The sequence below is a fragment of the Neomonachus schauinslandi genome, chromosome X, assembly GCF_002201575.2.
Source record: "Neomonachus schauinslandi chromosome X, ASM220157v2, whole genome shotgun sequence".
NCBI lineage: Eukaryota > Metazoa > Chordata > Mammalia > Carnivora > Phocidae > Neomonachus > Neomonachus schauinslandi.
In genome coordinates this window covers 98,771,952-98,792,823 of record NC_058419.1, presented here as the reverse complement: position 1 = coordinate 98,792,823, position 20,872 = coordinate 98,771,952, and the positions used below count along the sequence as shown (strand labels likewise).

Sequence of the window (20,872 nt, the reverse complement as noted above, 5' to 3'; positions counted from 1 at the left end):
TATTTAGAATCCACCATTGAGCCTCAAACAATAATTATATAGTCTGTTGACAAGTTATACCAAAATGAAGGCAGAAAGTAACACAGCTGTTAAAAAAAATGCTTAAAATATAACCTCAAACCTACCTGTCTTTAACCCAAAATGATCATTACATGATGAAACTAAGTTTACCCTTAATTTAAAAAAAATGTCATTTTTAAGGAGGATTCCAAGAGCATTTAATTTTTTCAGAGTAATATTTTTTAACCATGAGCAAGTTATTTTTGCATACAATGATGGCTTGAAGAGAATATAGTTCAGGGGGAAATTTTCTAATTTTGTATGTGGAGGCACCAGAATGCAGAAATTCTGAAAATGCAAACATATTGTTTACAGTTGTATCTAATATTATGAAACATTTGTGCTACTGGATACTTGGCTGTGAAGTTAATTCCTGTAGTATTATATTTTCTCATTGATATTTCTGAAATTGGGTAGATGGGCCCACTGAGAGTAAGGTATGGAGAAATGGCAACATCACATACTACAAAAAGGCCTTTAGAAATATAGAAAACCTTCTAAGAAAAACCAATCATTTTTAATAAAATAATAGTAAGACATAAATCTGTAATTGTTCTACACTATAATCATTACTGTACTATAATTGAAAATACTCCTTTGTTTCCTTTGGGATGGAATAATGAAAAAAAAAATAACAACTGTGCATTGACCCTGTAACCATAGGATATAATTTGTTATATATAACAAACTAATAATTACTTTCAAAACCTACTCCATATAATCAGAATAAAAACCAAATGGTTGTGTACTAAATTTCCCCATGGCTTTTAGTCATTGACTGTAAACACTTAATTATATGTTAGAATCATTAGAAATATAGACAAGGAGGGATTATGGAGGTCATTTAGTATAGCTTTCCACTTACTGTAGGATTTACTACTCCCAGAAGCAGATAACTCCTTCTGGAATATGGCAGCCAATCTTCCCATTGGCAAAGTTTTTACACCTAGTAGAAGCCTCCCTTATTATGGCTCGGTTCATTTAAAGTTTGTTTTGAATCCTGAACCAACACAGAGTAAATTGAGTATTGTTTCTATCCGACAGTCTTAAAGATCTGAAGATTGATAATCATGACTCTGATAAATCTTATTTCCAAGTTTTAAAATGTCAGGTATTTGCTAGAGTTAGATTTATTCTGATTTTGGTGCTCCAAAACCTAGGTTTCCTGACTTTGGACATCATATTTAATTAAAGCAATCTAAACTTGTATGAGTTACTCAGCAGCTGAATCATGTTTTAATTAAATTCCAGCCTCTATTCTATATGTATCACTACAGAATATTCAGAAGTGAATAAAACAGAATCTTGATTTTTAGGGAACTTACAGTATAGTAGTGAAGGTGACAAACACACACATAATTGTGAGGCAAGGTGAGTGCTACATGAAAAATACAAGTATGCAAAATGATTACCTGCACTGAACATATAGTAATCAAGGCAGTTTCTTTTTAAATGTTACAAAAATAAATTTCCCTCAGCCAGGATCCTCACATTTAAATGTATCTAATGCTACAGGCTGCATATAACACTTACCCTTGTCCACAGGATAAGGTATAATGGAAAAATGTTGGAAACAACTTAATGTCAGCAGGTACTGGCTTAAATAAATTATAGTACATGCATGTGACAGAGTTATTGTACATGTTTCAAATATTTTCAGTGCCACTGGAAAATGTTTACATTATAGTACTGAGTAAACAACACAAATGGTGGTTATGTTTTGGCAGAGAAAGCACAGATAATTTCTACTATGGACTAAATATTTCTGTATTCTTTCTATTTTCCAACTTTCTACAACAAAACATTTTCTGAAAAAGGCTGCGTTTTCAGGCAGCGAAAACTTTCAGAATTTTTCTGTTCAAATTGCTGTTTTTAGGTCAGTCATACCTATGTATCTTTAGAACTAGGGAAATATGTCATCCAAATACATTAAAAAAGCTGAACATATATATCAGTAATAACCACTATCTGCTCTAAATGTTTGTAGAAAATTAAAAAATTTTTTCTCTACTGAACCTTCTTACTCATAAGGTTACCTATGTTAGTTTCCAAAAGTTAAATTTTTCCATTGTGGGAAAAATTGGAAGAGCATCTGCCCACTCACTTGATAGTTCTAGGGTATACATCTTCTTGTATAATAAGGTTATATAATTTTAGTAGTTCCGGAGAAATCAAACTACTCTCAAACAATAAAATTCTTTCTTGCCATCTTCTCTTCCATTTGTTTAAAAACTCACATTTCGAAAAGGAAATATATGCGCATTCAAGCCCGTTTAAAGAATATAAAAAGGCATACGATGAAAGGAAACGTTTCAACCACTGTCTCCGGTTTCACAGGGGTAACTAGTTGTCTTTATCCCCAGCTCTTACATTTTAAATTAACTTTGTGGGTGCTGGTTCTTTTTCTTTTATTTTGGCTATATTCTTAACTGCATCTTTTATTTTTCCAATTAATTATTTAAATATTCTTGCCTTTAAAAGTTCTTTGGGGTTACAGATTTCTACTTACTGCAATGTGAGATATTCTACTATTTGAACATTTAAAGAAATTTACTAAAAGAGATTCAAGCTATGAAGAATCGGTTATCTACTTTATCTTATCATTTTCATTATTATGAAAATACTAATTAAGAATACCTACCAATTACAAAGCACTTTGCATGTCCCAGGCACTATGCTAAGTGCTTTGCATTCATTATCTTACTTAAAATACTTAGAATAGTACATGCAATCCAGGCTTATTAAGTGGTAGCTGCCATTACCTCATGGACCCAAGAGTAAATACTATTATTATTCCCATTTTATAGATGAGAGGTAAAATTTCGAGGCAGATACAACTTCTAAGTGGCAGAGCAAAAATGTAAACCCAAGTCTCAATGTTCCTTTATCCCACTCTTAGTAGGTACGGTCACCTGATGCTATACCTGTTCAGATTTCTGAATGGTTATTTTCCTTTAAGCAGAGGTGAGTTTATATATACACACATGCATACATGAAGTCAGAAGAAGATTGAAAAAAAAAAGAAAATGCACACAATGGCATATGACCATCTTTTAATGCCCTTCAGCTCCTGATAAACTCCAATTAAATTTGGGAAAAATCAATCAAATTAAATACACCTGAATTTTTTAAACAATCTAATCAGGTTGACAACTGTGGATGAGGGTTTTTTGCTGTCATTTTTATACACATAACTTTAGAGAGATCAATTGACTTTTAATGAGTATGGAAGAATTGTAGTTTTACAGTTTAAAATATACTGCATAATCATAGCAACAGCTTTAGCTGATAATTGGGAGCCAGGCTTAAAACCATCTCCACAGGCACGGTAGCACAAGGCTCAAATATCTGATGGTATAAGGATTTACAACTCTAAGCAACAGAAAGAATTTATGCACTGAACTTTATGAGAAACCTGGGGCAAAAGATCAAGTGCTCACAAAGGAAGGTGGATGATTAATCAAAAGGCTATACAATACTCTATCCCATGACCAAGGCAGAGGAATTACCATAGCTAAGCGGAGCATACAAGGAGTGCTGAAGTTCATGAGAGTGGCTTGATAACTAAATTTCATTATTAAATTACTGTCTGGTTTTGATACTGATCATAAGGCAATATAACTTCTTGAAAAGATAACAACATTGGAATCATGAACATGCTTAGGGTCCATATTCAAAAGATATCAAAAAAGAAGTAATTCTATTTGAAATAAAATATTATATAACAATTAAGGTTTATTCTATAAAACTATCTGTTCAATTTCATGTATTTTGTCACTCACTTCATATTATCTTTTGTATAAATTGCCAGAAAGAAGAGAGTCATGTTGGATTTAGGATTCATACTAAACACAGATTTTGAGAGACTGTGAATTAACTGCATCCGCAAAAACTCAAGAAGCAATGACATTTATTTTTTTCTGATCCACCTGACCTTCCTCTACACACCGTCTGACATGAAGTAATGAAACAGAGTCTTTAACTAGGGATGCAGATGATCAAGTGTACATTGAGGGGGAAATGCATATTTTTCTTTATGTGTTATTTTATTTATTTTCAGTAGAGAACAGATGTATCATATAGATGCTGAGTATTTTATCTTCAGAGTATTTTAAAATACAGGGTATTTGTGATGAGTTAAATGTACTCATTTCAGAAGTCAGTCTTATTTTTACAGGAAGAGATTTTTCTTTTCTTTTCTTTTTTTTTTTTTAAAAGATTTTATTTATTTATTTGACAGAGAGAGACACAGCGAGAGAGGGAACACAAGCAGGGGGAGTGGGAGAGAGAGAAGCAGGCTTCCTGTAGAGCAGGGAGCCCGATGCGGGGCTTGATCCCAGGACCCTGGGATCATGACCTGAGCCGAAGGCAGACGCTTAACGACTGAGCCACCCAGGCGCCCCGAGATTTTTATTTCCATTATCATCTTCCAGCTGACTCTGAGATTGATATAGCAGAGATAGTTGGAATCACTTCACCAATTACTTCAGAGTTTTATATAAAATTTTAAGCAAAGAGAAACATATCACAGGCATTGAGAACTGGAAGGACACTATGGAGATCTTCCTAGCCCAGACTTTCCATTTTATAAATAAGAAATGAGAGTGTCCAATAATTAACTCAGCTCTTGTCTCTTAAATTTTCAGTGCCTGCAGCATTTTATGTTGTTGTAGATAATGAATTATAAAATAAAAACTATTACATTGATATGCAAGGCCCATTCTCAAACATCTACTTTAGTTGGAGGCAGGAAAAGGATACAGTTAATTTACTTGGAAATTTTCTAATAAAACCTTTAACCTAAGCTATTAACTAAAAGATGTTCTAAAATTCAAGATGGTTAGTCCATGAATTTAGATAGTCCTTTTTTTTAATTTAATGTAATTTTATTATGTTATGTTAGTCACCATACAATACATCATTAGTTTTTGATGTAGTGATAGTCCTTGAATAAGACAGAAACCTAAAATAAATCAAGGGATTTTAATTCTAGGTTTTATAAAACCATTTTTTTTAAATTGGCATCAGGCTGATTAGGCTTGGAGAACTTTCAGTAACCAAGGAAAAGGGTTTTCAACAGAAAGGCTTTAGAGTATTTTTAATTAAAATCATTGGCAGGGGTGCCTGGGTGGCTCAGTTAAGTGTCTGACTCTTGGTTTCGGCTCAGGTCATGATCTCAGGGTCCTGGGATTGAGCCCCACATTGGACTCCATGCTCAGCAGGGAGTCTGCTTAAAACATTGCTTGAAAGGTAAATAAAGAAATATTCATCTTAATACCTTTGCATCTCTGTATTTGCATTTCTGGTATTACTAAAAATCCTGGCTTATTATCTTCAACCATGTTTTACACTACAACCATGTCTGGCAAGAGTTTAAAAACTCTCAGCAGGACATCAATGATATAGAATAGAAAAATACATACATAATGATCACTTTCTCTCTTTCAGCATCTGTGACTATAGATAGAGAAATATACAACATAAACATGTACTCTCATGTTCAAGGAGAGGAGGATTCTGGGCACATTAATTTTAGCTTTAAGATATCTGGGCTTATAGTTCAGAACATTGCAAAAATGGTCAAGAGAAACATAGCAAAATATTCAGGAAATGGAAATGAGATGTATAAACTTACATGTGCTATAAAATGCCCCTTACTCCTGGCAAAGAAAATAATTTACTCTACTAAACAATGACAAAACTACAGAACTTCTGAGCTCATCTAGATAGATATATTTTTACATTTAAACACCTAATGCCAAGTTTAATATAAAATACCATAATAAATTATAAAGCACACGAATATTAGAATATTATACCCTTTCCACAGTATATATGGTTTCAGTTAAATGGGGGAAAAGATTGTTTCAAATCGCTAAAATTATGTGTAACTTTAAAGTATTACCTATAATTAATTTCTGACTATCCTATTTCCTAACTATAATCAAGATGAAATTATATAAAATTACACGCATTTAGAAAAAAAAACTGTGGGGGCACCTGGGTGGCTCAGTCGGTTGAGCGGCTGCCTTCGGCTCAGGTCATGATCCCAGGGTCCTGGGATCGAGCCCCACGTCGGGCTCCCTGCTCGGTGGAGAGTCTGCTTCTCCCTCTCCCTCTGCCTGCCTCTCTGCCTACTTGTGCTCTCTATCTCTCTGTCAAATAAATAAATAAAATCTTTAAAAAAAAAAAGAAAAAGAAAAAAAAACTGTGTAAATTTCAACAAGCATATTTATAAAAGATTTAGAGGACACAGAGGATCATTTGAGTTTTTAAACAAGTCAGTCCAGAGTATGTTTGATTTGTTTTCTTTTCTCAACTGAAGCATCCACATATCAAGGGTTATTATTCTTCCTAACTTTTGGAAACAAAGTATTTCTATTTTCTTACTCTGCCTTCTCATCAACTTAAGCATCCTCAGCTTGTGTCCAGGTATTATTCAAGCCAACCTTGACTTTGAAATGCAAGAGAACAGCCTCACAGCTGATTTTTTCCATATTTTGATCTCTTGCCATGCTACTGTTTCAAAAGGTCAAAATCCCTCAAAGGTTTGACCTGAATAGCAGTCAAAAATTCAGGCACACAATGTTCCTTATAAGAGCACAATCGGATGCCTTGTCATCTCGGCCATAATTCCTATATCCTACTGGATTTTAACCATTACCAGATTTTGCTCATTCTTTAAACCAATCACTTAAAAGAATTTTTAGGAGATTGCAATATTGTATCATTAATGGGACAGATTCTCACATCCTCCCCCCGCCCCCACAAACATACAGGAAAGTGTGCATACAAGAGAGCTTTGTTCTTCAAAGTCAGAACCTTGCCCTCAATATTCTTGGGCTTTTTCCCATGTAATTTTGATCAAGTTCAATTTTACATTTAAGAAAGAAAATCTAGGGCTTTTTTTAGTTATAAGATACTATTTCATGGTTCTATCTCCTTTTCATTACTCTGTCCTCGGGTAGCTTTGTTTTTATCTTTCTAAGAGTCCCAACCCACCCCAGCAATGTTTTAGATTGGGGCTATGATAGTTCCTTTTGGGAAAAAAAAAAAAAAAAACCCAATGAACAAAACCTGAAATATGAACTGTAGAAAAGCTGAAGCTTAGTATTCTAAAAAGCAACTTGCCTAATATGTCTACTTACCTGCTTCTAATCTGGTATAGTAGTGCATAAATGTGTGAAAATAAAAATTTTTAAAATGATACTGAACTACAAAAGTCCTCCAGACTCACTAAACAGTATGCTCTGTATATCAAGAGCTCCAGAGTTCTTTTTTTCCCCAAAATGCTTTCATGTCTATGACTTTATTTTATCCTCATCACATCCCAATGGGCAAATACAGTGGATACATGTTGTACTGTATGTTGGACATCATTTTATAAGGAACTATATGAACCAGAGCTAGTAGTGTTTTATTACAGGTTTTGAAAAGTTCAAAAATAGGAAGGTGAGTAAGTGCCCTGGGTGGTAGTCTTATAATTTTAGACCATTAAAAATAAAGTTTCTAAGTTGTTGTTGTTGTTGTTTTTACCAACTAGAATAACAAATCAGTAATGTTTTGATGATATATACAACGCTCCTTAAAAAGTAGGCTCATTCCAAGAAAGCGAGTATATTTAAATACAGCATTGATAGGAAGGTCTCTATTTTCCCCATTTTAGGCAGCACTGTGGAAAAACCCACAATGTGGGGATGGACACATATGCCACTGTCTTGTTAATTCAATGTTTTTTAAAAATATGTTCTATAGACTCTATCAAAGGCTGCAAGCAGATTACTGGTTTACTGAATGAGATTCTCTGAGCATGAGATCCAGAACCAAGCATTTTAATCAGTTTCCCAGGTGATTATTATGCAGATACAAGTTTGAAAACCACTGTATATAATGCAAGTGAACAAAAGCATGACTTACTGGTAACAGTTACATCTCCATAAATATACCCTTTTAAAGGGATGCATTTCTAAATAACTTTCTTTGTAAGGCAATGCTAATCCTTCTGAACATGGTTAAGTGACCATTTTACAGCAGCAATAATCTATGGAACCAATGGGTACATATTGGAATGATATCACTGATGGTTTGAAAAGTATCAAATTTTCTAATGCCTCACAGTTTATTACATAAATGCCAGTGTTAAGGCAAAGTAACCATGGCCAGATCATATACAACAAGATGAATCATGATGTGGTTTTAAAATCACTATTAGATCAAGCAACTGATAAAAATATATTCAGTGGAAAACAAACAATTTTTATTTATGTCCAATGACTGCATAGGAAATAATTACAATTTATATTCCTTCAAATTTAAAATTTTAAGTATGAATTTAATTTCAGAAGGGAGGTTGAAGTGTGATTGAAAATCATACATGTTGCTTGATCCTGTTTTCTTAAATTATATTTCTGGATGCAATACTTTAAACTTCATTGCTTCTTTCAAGAAACATTTCCTAAGTGCTACTTATCAGATGTCAAGTGTCAAGAAGACAAATTCTCTGCATTGTGTCATAACAAAGGAGATAACTGCCTAAAGCTACTGAATGTGGTCACTGCTTTAACAGAGATGTACGCATGGTGCATTGAGCCATGAATTGCGACTGATTAGTAAAGGTTAGCTTCTGTAATGGAAAATAATATGGCAGGATATGTTAAATACTATTATATATAATGTTAGTATTTTGAATGATGAGCCATGATTCCACCATCTAATAATATCAGATAATAAAAGTTTCTACTTTAAAACTACCCCATTTTCTTTAAATTACCAAAACTTTTAAAATGCTTAACATAAAACCACATGATGACACTACAAATGGAACACAGATGCTTTCCTAATCCACAGTCTATGTGTTTGTGTTATGAATCAACTGTCTGTGGCAGAAAGAACATCCAATGATTAGATCCTTACTTGAAGTAATAGAATGAGGTCTTCCATGAAATCAAAGGACCTGAGCCCTAACCGTGCTCCTATCACTAACTTCATTTGGACAATTCATTTTTCCTCCCTATGTTTCATTTTTCTCATATATAAAATGTAGGGACCAATGAATGGCCCTCCAGTTTCTAGAAATCTAGGATTTGGGCTTAGGTTGTGAGACATAGTCCCCAAGAACTTGGTCCAGTTGCTCTAAGTCACTCCCATCCTCATTCCCACTGAACTGGAAGGGGCTGCACTCTAAGACAGTAACTAGTTCAGTCAGTTAGCACTCACTCCTTCACCTCTCCCACATTCCCCAATATCAAGACAACCAAGAGACCCATGCTTTTATTCAACGGAATACTTGACAAGGACTAGTCCAGTGATATATTTTGTAGGGTTATAACACTGCTCTCTTAATGAAAATTTCAAAAATCTAAAGGATGACTTATTACAGGGTAATTAGTATCACTAACCTGTGCTGAACTTTTTTCAAGTTTTTGGACTAAATTATCCCAGCGCTGGGCAAAGTTGTCCAGCCATGCTTCCATCTTTTGGGCTACCAATGTGTTTTTCAGTGTTGAAAGAAGATCTTGGTTGAGTGAGCAGAGTTTGTCCATAGTTTGCTTCTTCTTTTCTAGATCTGTTTTTAAGGCCTGTTAAAACAGGAAAGAACATGTAATAAGCCTAGGTTACATTTTCTAAAACACTATAGTTCATATTGCTTTTGCATGTATTTTCTCATTTGTATAGATAAGATTGTAATCGTGCCTGCAAAGGATCAAGAGCCCATAAGAATATAAGTAGAAAATTGTAATCCAAATAATCTTCCCAAGAAGCGTGAAGGAAAAAAAAAAAAAAAAAGTCAGATGTAGCATAAACACCCAGTAGAGAAACTTAAGAGCTATTTAAAAATATTTAAGGGACTTCCAAGTAAAAAAGTAGTGTTGCTCAAAGGGCAGTTTACTGACTTTTAAATTTTTTTTAACATCTGTTATTCAATTAACATTTGGCTATCTGAGTAATTATCTTCTAAAGCTAATTTTAAAGCCCATTAAGTAATAGAACTAAGTAATTGAGTGTGACACAAATCCTTTGGAATCACTTTGCATGTTTTCATATGTGTTTTATGGAGTAATTTTTATAACATTCATATTTTCAAAGTTCCTTGAGGAGTCACACATGCCCTCTGGTTGCTATGGAATGAATAAACAAAGTGGCTTGTATGAAATCAGTAGATCAGGATAGCTTATTCTTTCATTTTATCCATTAAGGTTACTCTGCACTTTGGAAAATCCAATTTCCAGCTCCCAAATAATAGTCCCTGACTTAACTTGTAGACACAGAATAAGAAGAAAGAAAGGAGAAAATTATTTTACAGTCCCTTTGCAATCCCCTCTTTCTGGCAATAGCAAGTACAATAAACATAAACTAAACAGTGAGATCTGTCTTTCCAAAACAATTGTGAATTCAAGAACAACTGATATTACACATGGCAAAAAAATTATCATGAAACATATGTACCGATTGCTTATGAACTGAAGTGTCATACACACAAAGAAATCAAAGGATACTTTATGTAGCTCATTTGGGCGTGCCAACTGCACTGACAGCTCTGAGCTGCAGAAGGCTCTGGTGTCTCCTTCAATTAGCTCACCCTTTATTCAGAATCTGCTTTACCTGGTGTACTTTACATTGGATTCTTAGTGCATGCTATTTTTAAGGTATAAAAGCTAGTTGTGAAGTTCTTTCCTATTTTTCTTCAGCAATTAAGGTGGTTTTTTTTCCACTATTTTTTCTCAGTTTGAAAGAATGCAATAAATGAAAATATGAGTTAAGATTTCTAAGGAGAATTCATATCAAAATAAACTTTCAATGTGGGAACTTAGTAATACATTGGTTTTGTATATTGATTTTGTTCGTTTAATTCACAGACTGCCCTCCATCAAATTTTTTTTAAAAGATTTTATTTATTTATTTGACAGAGAGAGACACAGCGAGAGAGGGAACACAAGTAGGGGAAGTGGGAGAGGGAGAAGCAGGCTCCCCGCAGAGCAGGGAGCCCGATGCGGGACTCGATCCCAGGACCCTGGGATCATGACCTGAGCTGAAAGCAGTCGCTTAACCAACTGAGCCACCCAGGCGCCCATCCCCTCCATCAAATTTAAATGTGTACTTGGACTAATAGTAAAACAATAGTTGAGCTCCCTGGCTAGAGCTGGGACCCAAATTTAAATTTGTAGATTCCTCCAATCCCTTCATGACATCTCATTTTTCTTTTCTTCTTTTAACTTTTGGCATCCGTTTGTTTCATTGCAAGCCATCTCAAGTTTTTTTTGGAAGAAGTTATGATAGAATGAAAGACATTTTAAATACATTTAAAAATATAAAGATGTATATACAATCCTCTTTGGCTTACTTTCTCAGGGTTTAAGAAGCTACTTTAAATAGCTCTATGTGTAAGGCTCAGAGGTGCACCATTGTTTAAGCTAAATGGGTAACGATTTGGAAACATTTTAGAACAAGGATCTGAGAGTTATGTTTGAAGAAGAGGAAAAAATCTGTGTTGGAAATTTATGGGTAACTTCATGTTACCTAAACAGTTTTTCTTAGATGATCTATAAAACTAATTGGATACCCAAAGGGATTTAGTGGCAAATGAAACTAAGACATCTGTGTTAAAATTAAGCCAAATGAAGAAGCACTTGGTGAGCATCACAAAAATAAAGGGGAAAGTCAAATCACCACTAAAGAATACCACTAGGGAAAATGGACTCAAGGTAAAGTAATAACATTATTATAATGACATTGTAGAAGTATTGAATCTGTATATTTTTACCTAAATCTATATGACAAGAACACTGTACCAATGCTTCTAGCTAGTAAATTTTAGATCTGCCTTTTCTAAAATGGTGATGGCAGGTGAGTGGTTCAGTTTGTTTCCTCTTGTTAGGGGAATGTTTCCTCTCATTGTCTCTCTCTCTCTCTCTCTCTCTCTCTCTCTCTTCATGATCTCCCACTACCCAAAGGACTCTTCTACCACAGTTAATAGAAGGAGAGGACAGGAAATCCATGACAGCATTGAATCATAGTAATGAATTACCTTCTCCCATCTATCCTTGACTATCAATACTTCTATGCTTGGATTTTATGTATGCATAATAAATGACTATAATTTGTTATTTATTATTAGGGTATAAAATATATGTCTTTCTGCATATCAAAAACTGATCACAGGTCTTGGAGTGCCAGAGAACCAGAGAGCTCTGGAAAACTCAGGAAGCTCTAGAAAACTTACACATGGCAGAGGACAGCCAGGATTTTAAAAGAAGAAATGTATTTTTATTTTTCAAAGAAGCCAAGCACCTGGACTTACCTCCAAGATAGGCAGGAAGATACAGTCAATAAACTAGACCAGGCTAGTAGTAAGGAGAGACAGGAAGCAAAGAAGCCGCTCAAGAAGACAGAACAGACATGATCTATCTGGTCAACGTTAGAAGTGCAAAATGAACGTGTCCTTACAAAAGGCCCAGGAATTCCTTGAGGGAACATCAGAGTCACGTGGAAGCCTTGCTAAAATACAGATTTCTGGGCCCTACTGCCAGTCTGTATGAATTAGCAGGTCTGGGCTGAGACCTAAGAATTTGCATTTCTAACAAGTTCCCAGCTGTTGTTAGATCCAGGTGTCCCAGGACCTAACGAGATCCCAGTCTGGGGATCACAGTTTGAGAACCATTGATTCTACTTGCATGAATTCTTTGAGGCTGGTGACAGGAGGTGAGGCAAAGTAATCAAGTCCCGGTAGAATGGAACTATCAATAGGGACTTGTTGAGCTACCACGTGTCCCACAGCCACAGTTGAGACTGTCCTCAACTCCCTAGTACCCCTGTATCCCCTGCACACCATCGGCTCATGGATCACCAGGCTTCCCAGAGCTGCCCTTCCCCGCAAAACACCACCAGTCCTCACAGGAGCTGCACACTTCCTTTCAAATTTGGGCCTTCCCAGGCTAGCCTATGTGATTCTACCAGCCTTGGACTTCACCTCATAAGGGTCACTGTTTCTTCTCTCCTTTCCTTTTTATCGTTTATAGCAAATAAAAAAATCAGTTTTGACCACACAAAAATAAAAAAATAATAGGTCTACACGGTTTGGATAAAAGCACAGATCTAGAGGAAATTAAATACTTGACTCCTCAGTTCCCACCTCAAAGGAAAAGGAGGAGATCCCATGGGCTATTGGTGATAATATTTCAAAACAAATTACACTGATTATAAATAAAAGAGTTTGAGCACACTGTATCTATACCTAGGTATGTAGTAGGAACTGGTGGCAGATGGTACCTGTTTTGGGTCTCAGATTGTGACATATTTTAATGAACATTAAATTCTTATTCACTGCCTGAGTCAGCAGGGGAATTTTACCTCAAATTCTAGACCAGCTGTCAGGTTTTGTTAATTGGCTAAAACTATCAAATGGTAAGACTTATACAAAACATATTTTCACTTTGTTCACAAGCAAGGTGACATAATTTGAATTTTAATCATATTGGAAAATTATTGAGACTTTGCTAGAAGAGTATTTTCATGGTCCTGAGGCTAGTAAAGTCTTTTATTCACTAAAATGTCAACATAGTAGCACATGATCGCTCCAAATGACAGTTCTCGATTGCAGTTCTTTTGTTGTCAAGGAATCAAATGATATGAGGAGTTTTGAAATAGCTTAACAGGGCTGGGCCTGAGTCTGGATGTCTTGGTGCTCAGTTTGACTCTGCTACTAATATTCTATGATACCTTATGCATGCCAGGTGTTTTATCCTGGGCCTCAATTTCTTCTGAAATAAGCTGTCTCATTCCTCCTCTTCCTACCCAGTGCTACTTAGTTCACTTCTACTAACTGGTCTCCTTCATACCAATGAATATTCCACAAATGCGACGATGATTGTTATCAAATTCTCAGTGGCTCCCCATCAACTGCAGAACAAAATTACAAATATATCACGGACGTTTTTGCATTCTTTTGATACAAATAGAGATGACTTTTCTGAAATCTGTCTTTAGTGGTCAGATCACTCCAGAAAGCATATATAAATATTTTTTTTTGAGGAATGAATTCTTTTCCATAACAAGCTAGCTTGTAATAAGAAGTAATACATTAGTGAATCTATTTTAAATTAAAAACCTAAGATTAGTAACTGTGGAGCAAAAAAATGTATGATACAAATAAATATTTGGTAAAACAGTACCAATTTAACTGGGGAAGTTTATTTAAGATTAGCTTTAAATAAATGATTTGATTACATTATATAATGTCAATATAGATATAGATTCATTTAGGTAAAATTATAAAACATTATTTATAACAGACCTTTGTTTTAAATTAGAGTTAATATCAAGTCAGTATTTAATAGAATTACTCTATCAAAAAAACAAGAAGAAATACTGACTATGGAATATTTTATTTGAAAAACTAAGCTCTTGGGGCACCTGGGTGGCTCAGTCAGTTGAGCGTCCGACTCTTGGTTTTGGCTCAGGTCATGACCTCAGGGTCCTGGGATCGAGCCCCACATAGGGCTCTGTGTTCAGCTGGGAGTCTGCCTAAGATTCTCCCTCTTCTTCTCTCTCTGCCCCTCCCCCTGTTCATTCTCTCTCTCTCAAATAAATAAAATCTTAAAAAAAAAGAAAAACTAAGTTCTTAATCTTACACTGCCTTCTCCTTTACAGCAAAATAATAAAGTTCACAGTGGAAGACAAGCTTTAGAAATCTTTTCTAATCCTGTAAGTTTCAACTCAAACTGAAATGTCTTATTGAAGCCCTCCCTGATGTCCTTTTACTGCCAAAGTTCCCTCATTTCTCAAAACACACAGGTACTTATAATTAATGCCATTTGGGTTGCTTTAATGTTTTTTCTAGTTTTCCAAATGAAGGCATGAGCCCCTTATGTGAGGATAATCATCTCTTATACTTCTCTTATATTTCTCAAAGAATTTAATTTAGACCATTACTTTTTTTAATTTAATTTAATTTTATTATGTTATGTTAGTCACCATACAGTACATCATTAGTTTTTGATGTAGACTATTACTTTAGGACTACATATTGTTTACAGCCTTCAGGACATTCTTAGTGTTACTTTTTTTTTTTTTAAGATTTTATTTATTTGCAAGAGAGAGAATGAGAGACAGAGAGCATGAGAGGGAGGAGGGTCAGAGGGAGAAGCAGACTCCCTGCTGAGCAGGGAGTACTTTTTTATTTTAACTGAAATCTTCCAGGTTTGCTGTGTTTTTTCAAAAGTACAATTTTCGTTTTGAAAAACACAGTTGCAAATCTGTCTATATCTTATGGAATTAATGTTCGTATTCTTCCAAAATTCATGAAATGAGGGCTTAAGCGCCCACTGTGGTATTATTAGGAGAAATGGCTTTGGGGAGGTAATTAGGGTTAGATGAGAAGATGAGGGTAGAGCAGCATGATTGGATTAGTGCCCTTAGAAGAAGAGGAAGAGACACCCAATCCTCCTCTATCTCTGCTATGTGAGGATACAGCTAGAAGGTGCTGTCTAGAAGCCAGGAAAAGGACCCTCACCAAGAACCAAACCAGTTGGCACCTTGACGTCATACTTCTGAGCTTCCAGAAGCGTGAGAAATAAATGTCTGTTGTTTAAGCCATCCAGTCTGTGATATTTTGTTATAGAAGTCTGAGATGACTAACACAGGAATTGGTACCAAGCAGTGGGGTCCTGCGGTAACAAACACCTAAAAATGTATATACAGCTTTGAAACTGAGTAACGGGTAGAGGCTGAGAGAGTCCTGAGGTGCATGGTAGAAAAAACTGAGACTACCATGAAAGGACTCCTAAAGGCAATTCTGGTGAGGGCTCTGGCAGAAAAGAGGAGACCTGGAAAGTGTCCATGTTTTTAGAGAGTACATAAATTAAAATGGGCAAAAATATTGGTATAAATATGGATGGTAGAGGTCATTCTGATGAACTCTTAGACGCAAATGAGGAAGCTATCATTGGAAATGGGGGGAAAGGATGATCCTAGTTATAAAGTGGCAGAGAACTTGGCTGAATTGTGTTGATGTTCAGCATTTTGTGGAAGGCGGGACTTGTGAGCGATGGAACTGGATATTTCGCTGCGGTGATATCTAAGCAAAGTGTTGAAGGAATGGCACGATTTCTCTTGCTTACGGTAAAATGCAAGAAGAGAGAAATGAATTGAAGAATAATCATTTGGCATAAAGGCACTAGAATTTAAAGATTTGGAAAATTCTCAGCCTATCCATGTTACAAAAAAAAAAAAAAAAAAAGAGAGAGAGAGAAAATATGTTCGGAAGAGAACACTAAGGTATGGCTGACTGACCATTTGATAAGATTAGTGTGGGTGGGAACCAGAGACCCAGTCAGCCATCTCAACAGAAGGCAGGACGAGAGATGGAATTATACCAACAGAAACACTGCCAGCTGGGACTAAAGGAAACAGAGAAAACCAGACAGAATGAAGGCGGGCTGCCCAAGAGGTGCAACTGCTCAAGAAGAGGGAAGAATGATGTAGGTGATTCAGAGATCCTAAGAGCTACCACTCCCACCACAGGCCCAGATGGCGGGGCTAGCTCTTCCTGGGTTTCAAAGGGTAGGGCTACATCTCCAGTTCATGGGGCAGGATGCTCCCACCCAGTAGTACCTCAGGAGCGGGGCCACTGCTGAGAATCCTGTGGGTAGGGCTGCTGCAGAAGCCACATGGGCGGTCCCCCATGGAACTGAAGAGGCGGGGCCAACTTGTGGAGCTCTGGAGGTGATCCTGTTACAGTGTATCAGTCCAAAGAGGATTATTCTTGAGGCTTAAGATCTAATGGAATTTTCTTTGCTGTGTTTTAGACCTTTATGGGAACTGTCACCCCTTCCTTCTTTCCTATTTCTCCTATTTAAGACTTCCAGGGCTCATGGGATAGAATGAATGTATTTTGCTTGCGAGAAAGACATGAACTGGGCGGCGGGGGGGATCCATGGGTGTAATGTTATAGACTGGATGCTTGTGTCCCCACAAAATTCATATGTTGAACCCTACCTCCATATACACACACGAAATGTGATGGTATCAGGAGGTGGGGCCTTTGGGAGGTTATTAGGTTTAGATGAGATCATGAGAGTGGAGTCTCCATATTGGGGTTCATGCCCTTATAAGAGGAGGAAATGTGTAAGGGTTGCTCAAAAGGTACAGACTTTCAGTGATAAAGTAAATAAGTAAAGGGAATGTACTGCAGTTAATAATAACATACTGGGGGCACCTGGGTGGCTCACATGGTTAAGCGTCTGCCTTTGGCTCAGATCCCGGGGTCCTGGGATCGAGTCCTGCATCGGGCTCCCTGTTCCTTGGGGAGCCTGCTTCTCCCTCTGCCTCTCTCTCTTTCTGTCTTTTTCTGTCTCTCAGGAATAAATAAATAAAATCTTTTAAAAAAATAATAACATACTGGAAAGTTGTTAAGAGAATAGATCTTAAAAGTTCTCATCACAAGAAAAAAGAAGCATTGTAACTATGTGAGGTGATGGATGGTAACTAATTGTGGCAATCATTTTGTAATATATACAAACACTGAATCATTATGCTGTACTCCTGAAACTAATATAAAATGTGACATACCCATTATATCTCAATTTTTAAAATTAATTTTTTTTTTTAAAATGGGAAGAAGACACAAAGTTTCCTCCTCTCTTTCTACCATGGGAGCACAAAGTAAAAAGGTACAGTCTGCAAATCAGGAAAGGGGTCCTCACCAAAAACTAAATCTGCTGGCATGGCTGCCATTCCCAGCCTCCACAAGTGTGAGAAATACATGTCTGTTGTTTAAGTCACCCAGTCTGTGGTATTTTGTTATAGCAGCCCAAGCTGTCTAAGATAATAGAGCTGTCCCTATTTTAATTAAGAAAGTTTACAATATGCTATAATTACATAGACTATGATTTAAGCACAAACAATGAACATTTGGTCTAAGATTGGGAAGAATAAAAAGACCAAATAATGGGGTTAATGTAAACTACTGGGTTTGAAAAAAAAAAAAAAAAGTTTTGAAAGCTAAAAAATACATACAGCCAGTTTCTGAAGACTTGATAACACTTCACTTTGATCCTTAAAACCAGTTGTGTGAATCTTGTTCACTGCATCTTCTTTTTCTGAAAGCCATGCACTAAAAAGGCACTGAAAGAAATCAAACAATTCCGAAAAAGAAAATAAATAATTACTGAAGTAGATCATTGTATGTTTTCCTTTACCCATTTACGATCTCACGATGTCTTTCACCAATGCAATTTCCCCACATGACTCACCTGTTCATCAGTAAAACGCTGCCATTTTAGGAGGACGTCTTGCAAAAGAACCCAGCGATCTTCGGTCCATCTACAGATGTTCGCCCATCGATCTCCCAGTACCTGTGGAACAGAAAACCCATCACCACATCAGCAAACAAATAATTGTTAACGAATTTCATTTAAAATTGCATGAATGATTTGTGAAAGCATCTAATTTCGAGTCTCCTAGGTATACTAGGAGTTATAAAGGACACCCTTCCTGCTTTTGCTTATAATTACATAAGCACTATGCCTTTCAATTTGTTTTTAGATTACTTCACTCACTCTTGCAACTGACACCGAAAAGTAAAGATACTAACAAGAAGTCTGAGACAGTTACCATACCACCATTTGAAATGTCTCCACGGCAAATGTAAGAGAGCGAAGACATAGATACAGAATTAAAGAGGATTTTGCACTGATGATATGCAAAATGGGTATCTTTCTTAGGTTTGAAAACACATCCTATAGAATAAAAGTCTGCCTACTAAGTAGAATACCTAAAGACTCTTCTTTGAAGCAATCCCGTGCAATTAGAATTGCTTAATGCCCTGATTGTAGAAGAAAATTGTTAGTGATTTAAATTACATCCACATGTAGACTTTAAAAATTTTTAAATATACAGCCTGTATATACACATGTGTGTACATATCTGTGCACACACAATCTTTACTTAAGAAGTAAAAAAATACTTCTTACAAAGTATTTAAATTCACTCTCTCTCTCTCTCTCTAAACTATTCTAGTGAAAAAATTGTAATATTCCCTGAGTAGGGAATTTTTTTAATGTGTAACATAAACCAATTATCAACAGTATGTATGTATATATGTATGTATGTAAGTATGTATTTACAGGATGCTGGAGAAAAACATCTTTATTCAAGATACTACCAAAATTCTGGCAAACATTTTAAAAACAGATTGGCAAACATAGTGCTTTCCTTTTCAACTGGCAGCACTTTGAAAAGACAATATGATAAGACATCACAACTTGAATCAACATTAATTCAAAATCCTTATATTTTTGAATTTTTGACTACATAACTTATGTTTCCATGTGATAAAACAAACGATAGCTTAAATCAACATCAATAGATAAACTCCATAAGATGAAAGTTTGTGCTGTTTGATGACTGATAATATGTTATGGTTAGATGTATCTGCTCTTTTTTTATATTCCTGGCTCCCAGGATGAAAAAGAAATCTTTAAATATCATTTTATGTATGTAAGTTTCTTTGCATATCTCTCTTCAAAAAATACTTTATAGGAGTATATAAGTAGGTTACCTAGATGTTTAATTTTATAATTTTGCACCAAAACTACAGACCTGTTACATTTTCTTTTTTTTTTTTTTAAGATTTTATTTATTTATGTGACAGAGAGAAACACAGAGAGAGAGGGAACTCAAGCAGGGGGAGTGGGAGAGGGAGAAGCAGGCTTTCCGCGAAGCAGGGAGCCAGATGTGGGGCTCGATCCCAGGACCCCGGGATCATGACCTGAGCCGAAGGCAGACGCTTAACCGACTGAGCCACCCAGGCGCCCCTCTGTTACATTTTCATAACACAGTGATTTTGTCCAACATTAATAAAGCTGAAAAACCATTGAAATGGATATGCTCTTGTCTCTCACAATACAAATAGCAATTTGCCAGAAAAAGAAACCCCTCCAGTAGTAACACTCATCAGTTGTTGAACCTCAGTGTTTGGTCTATTGAGAGTGGCAGCCTTTTTTCCTTCATGTACGCTCACATCCACACCACTCTGCACCATCACACACTCTGCACACATCCAGGTCGAGCACATGGATTCATACGCAAGGAGACCATAGTATGTTTCCTGTTGCTCTAGCCAAGTGCGAAGCGTGTAGCTAATGATTACCCACTCTAGGTACACAACTAGCAAACGCCTCAAGGCAACCATTGCAATGGGTGGTTAACTTGCTGAGTGGATTTACTGTTCTAGATCAAATCAGCCTGTATATACGCATGTGTGTACATATCTGTGCACACACACATAATCTATGCATGTACACATACTCATACACTTTTCTATTTCTTAACCCTCCAAAGCAATGTTTTAATTTTTTTTGAACTCTGTGCAAATGTCTACGTTTTCTACCATTTAAGGCAAAGAGTCTGCAATAAGAAAGGTCAGAAAATAGGCTTATGTTTATCCAAAAGCATTTCACCTTGCACATTACTGGGTTTTTTTAAACACACATAACTTTAAAGTGTGGACATTGAATCCCCAATATCTAAAAAAAATCATTTCAGGGCGCCTGGGAGGTTCAGTTGGTTAAGCGTCCAGCTTTGGCTCAGGTCATGATCCCTCGGTCCTGGGATCGAGTCCCACCCACATCGGGCTCCTTGCTCAGCGGGGAGTCTGCTTCTCCCTCTGCCCCTCCCCCTGGTCATGCTCTCTCTCTCTCTCTTTCTCTCTCTCTCCCTCCCAAATAAATAAAATCTTAAAAAATCATTTCTAATGACAAACACAAGTTTTTAAGGAAAAAGTTGAAGTACAGACACTGGATCCCCAGTATTAAAC

The 20,872-nt window shown here is 36.1% G+C and overlaps 1 protein-coding gene across 1 annotated transcript in view; it reads right to left on the bottom strand.

Moving 5' to 3' along the window:
* The window catches only part of DMD (dystrophin), a 2,077,064-nt gene that overhangs the window by 1,416,398 nt on the left and 639,794 nt on the right, over positions 1 to 20,872 (bottom strand). The window contains exons 14-16 of the mRNA XM_021677947.1: positions 18,309 to 18,410; positions 18,073 to 18,180; positions 9,459 to 9,638 (exon numbers count right to left, since the gene is read on the bottom strand). Coding sequence (XP_021533622.1) covers positions 9,459 to 9,638; positions 18,073 to 18,180; positions 18,309 to 18,410 — 390 coding nt within the window. The remainder of the gene's footprint in view (positions 1 to 9,458; positions 9,639 to 18,072; positions 18,181 to 18,308; positions 18,411 to 20,872) is intronic.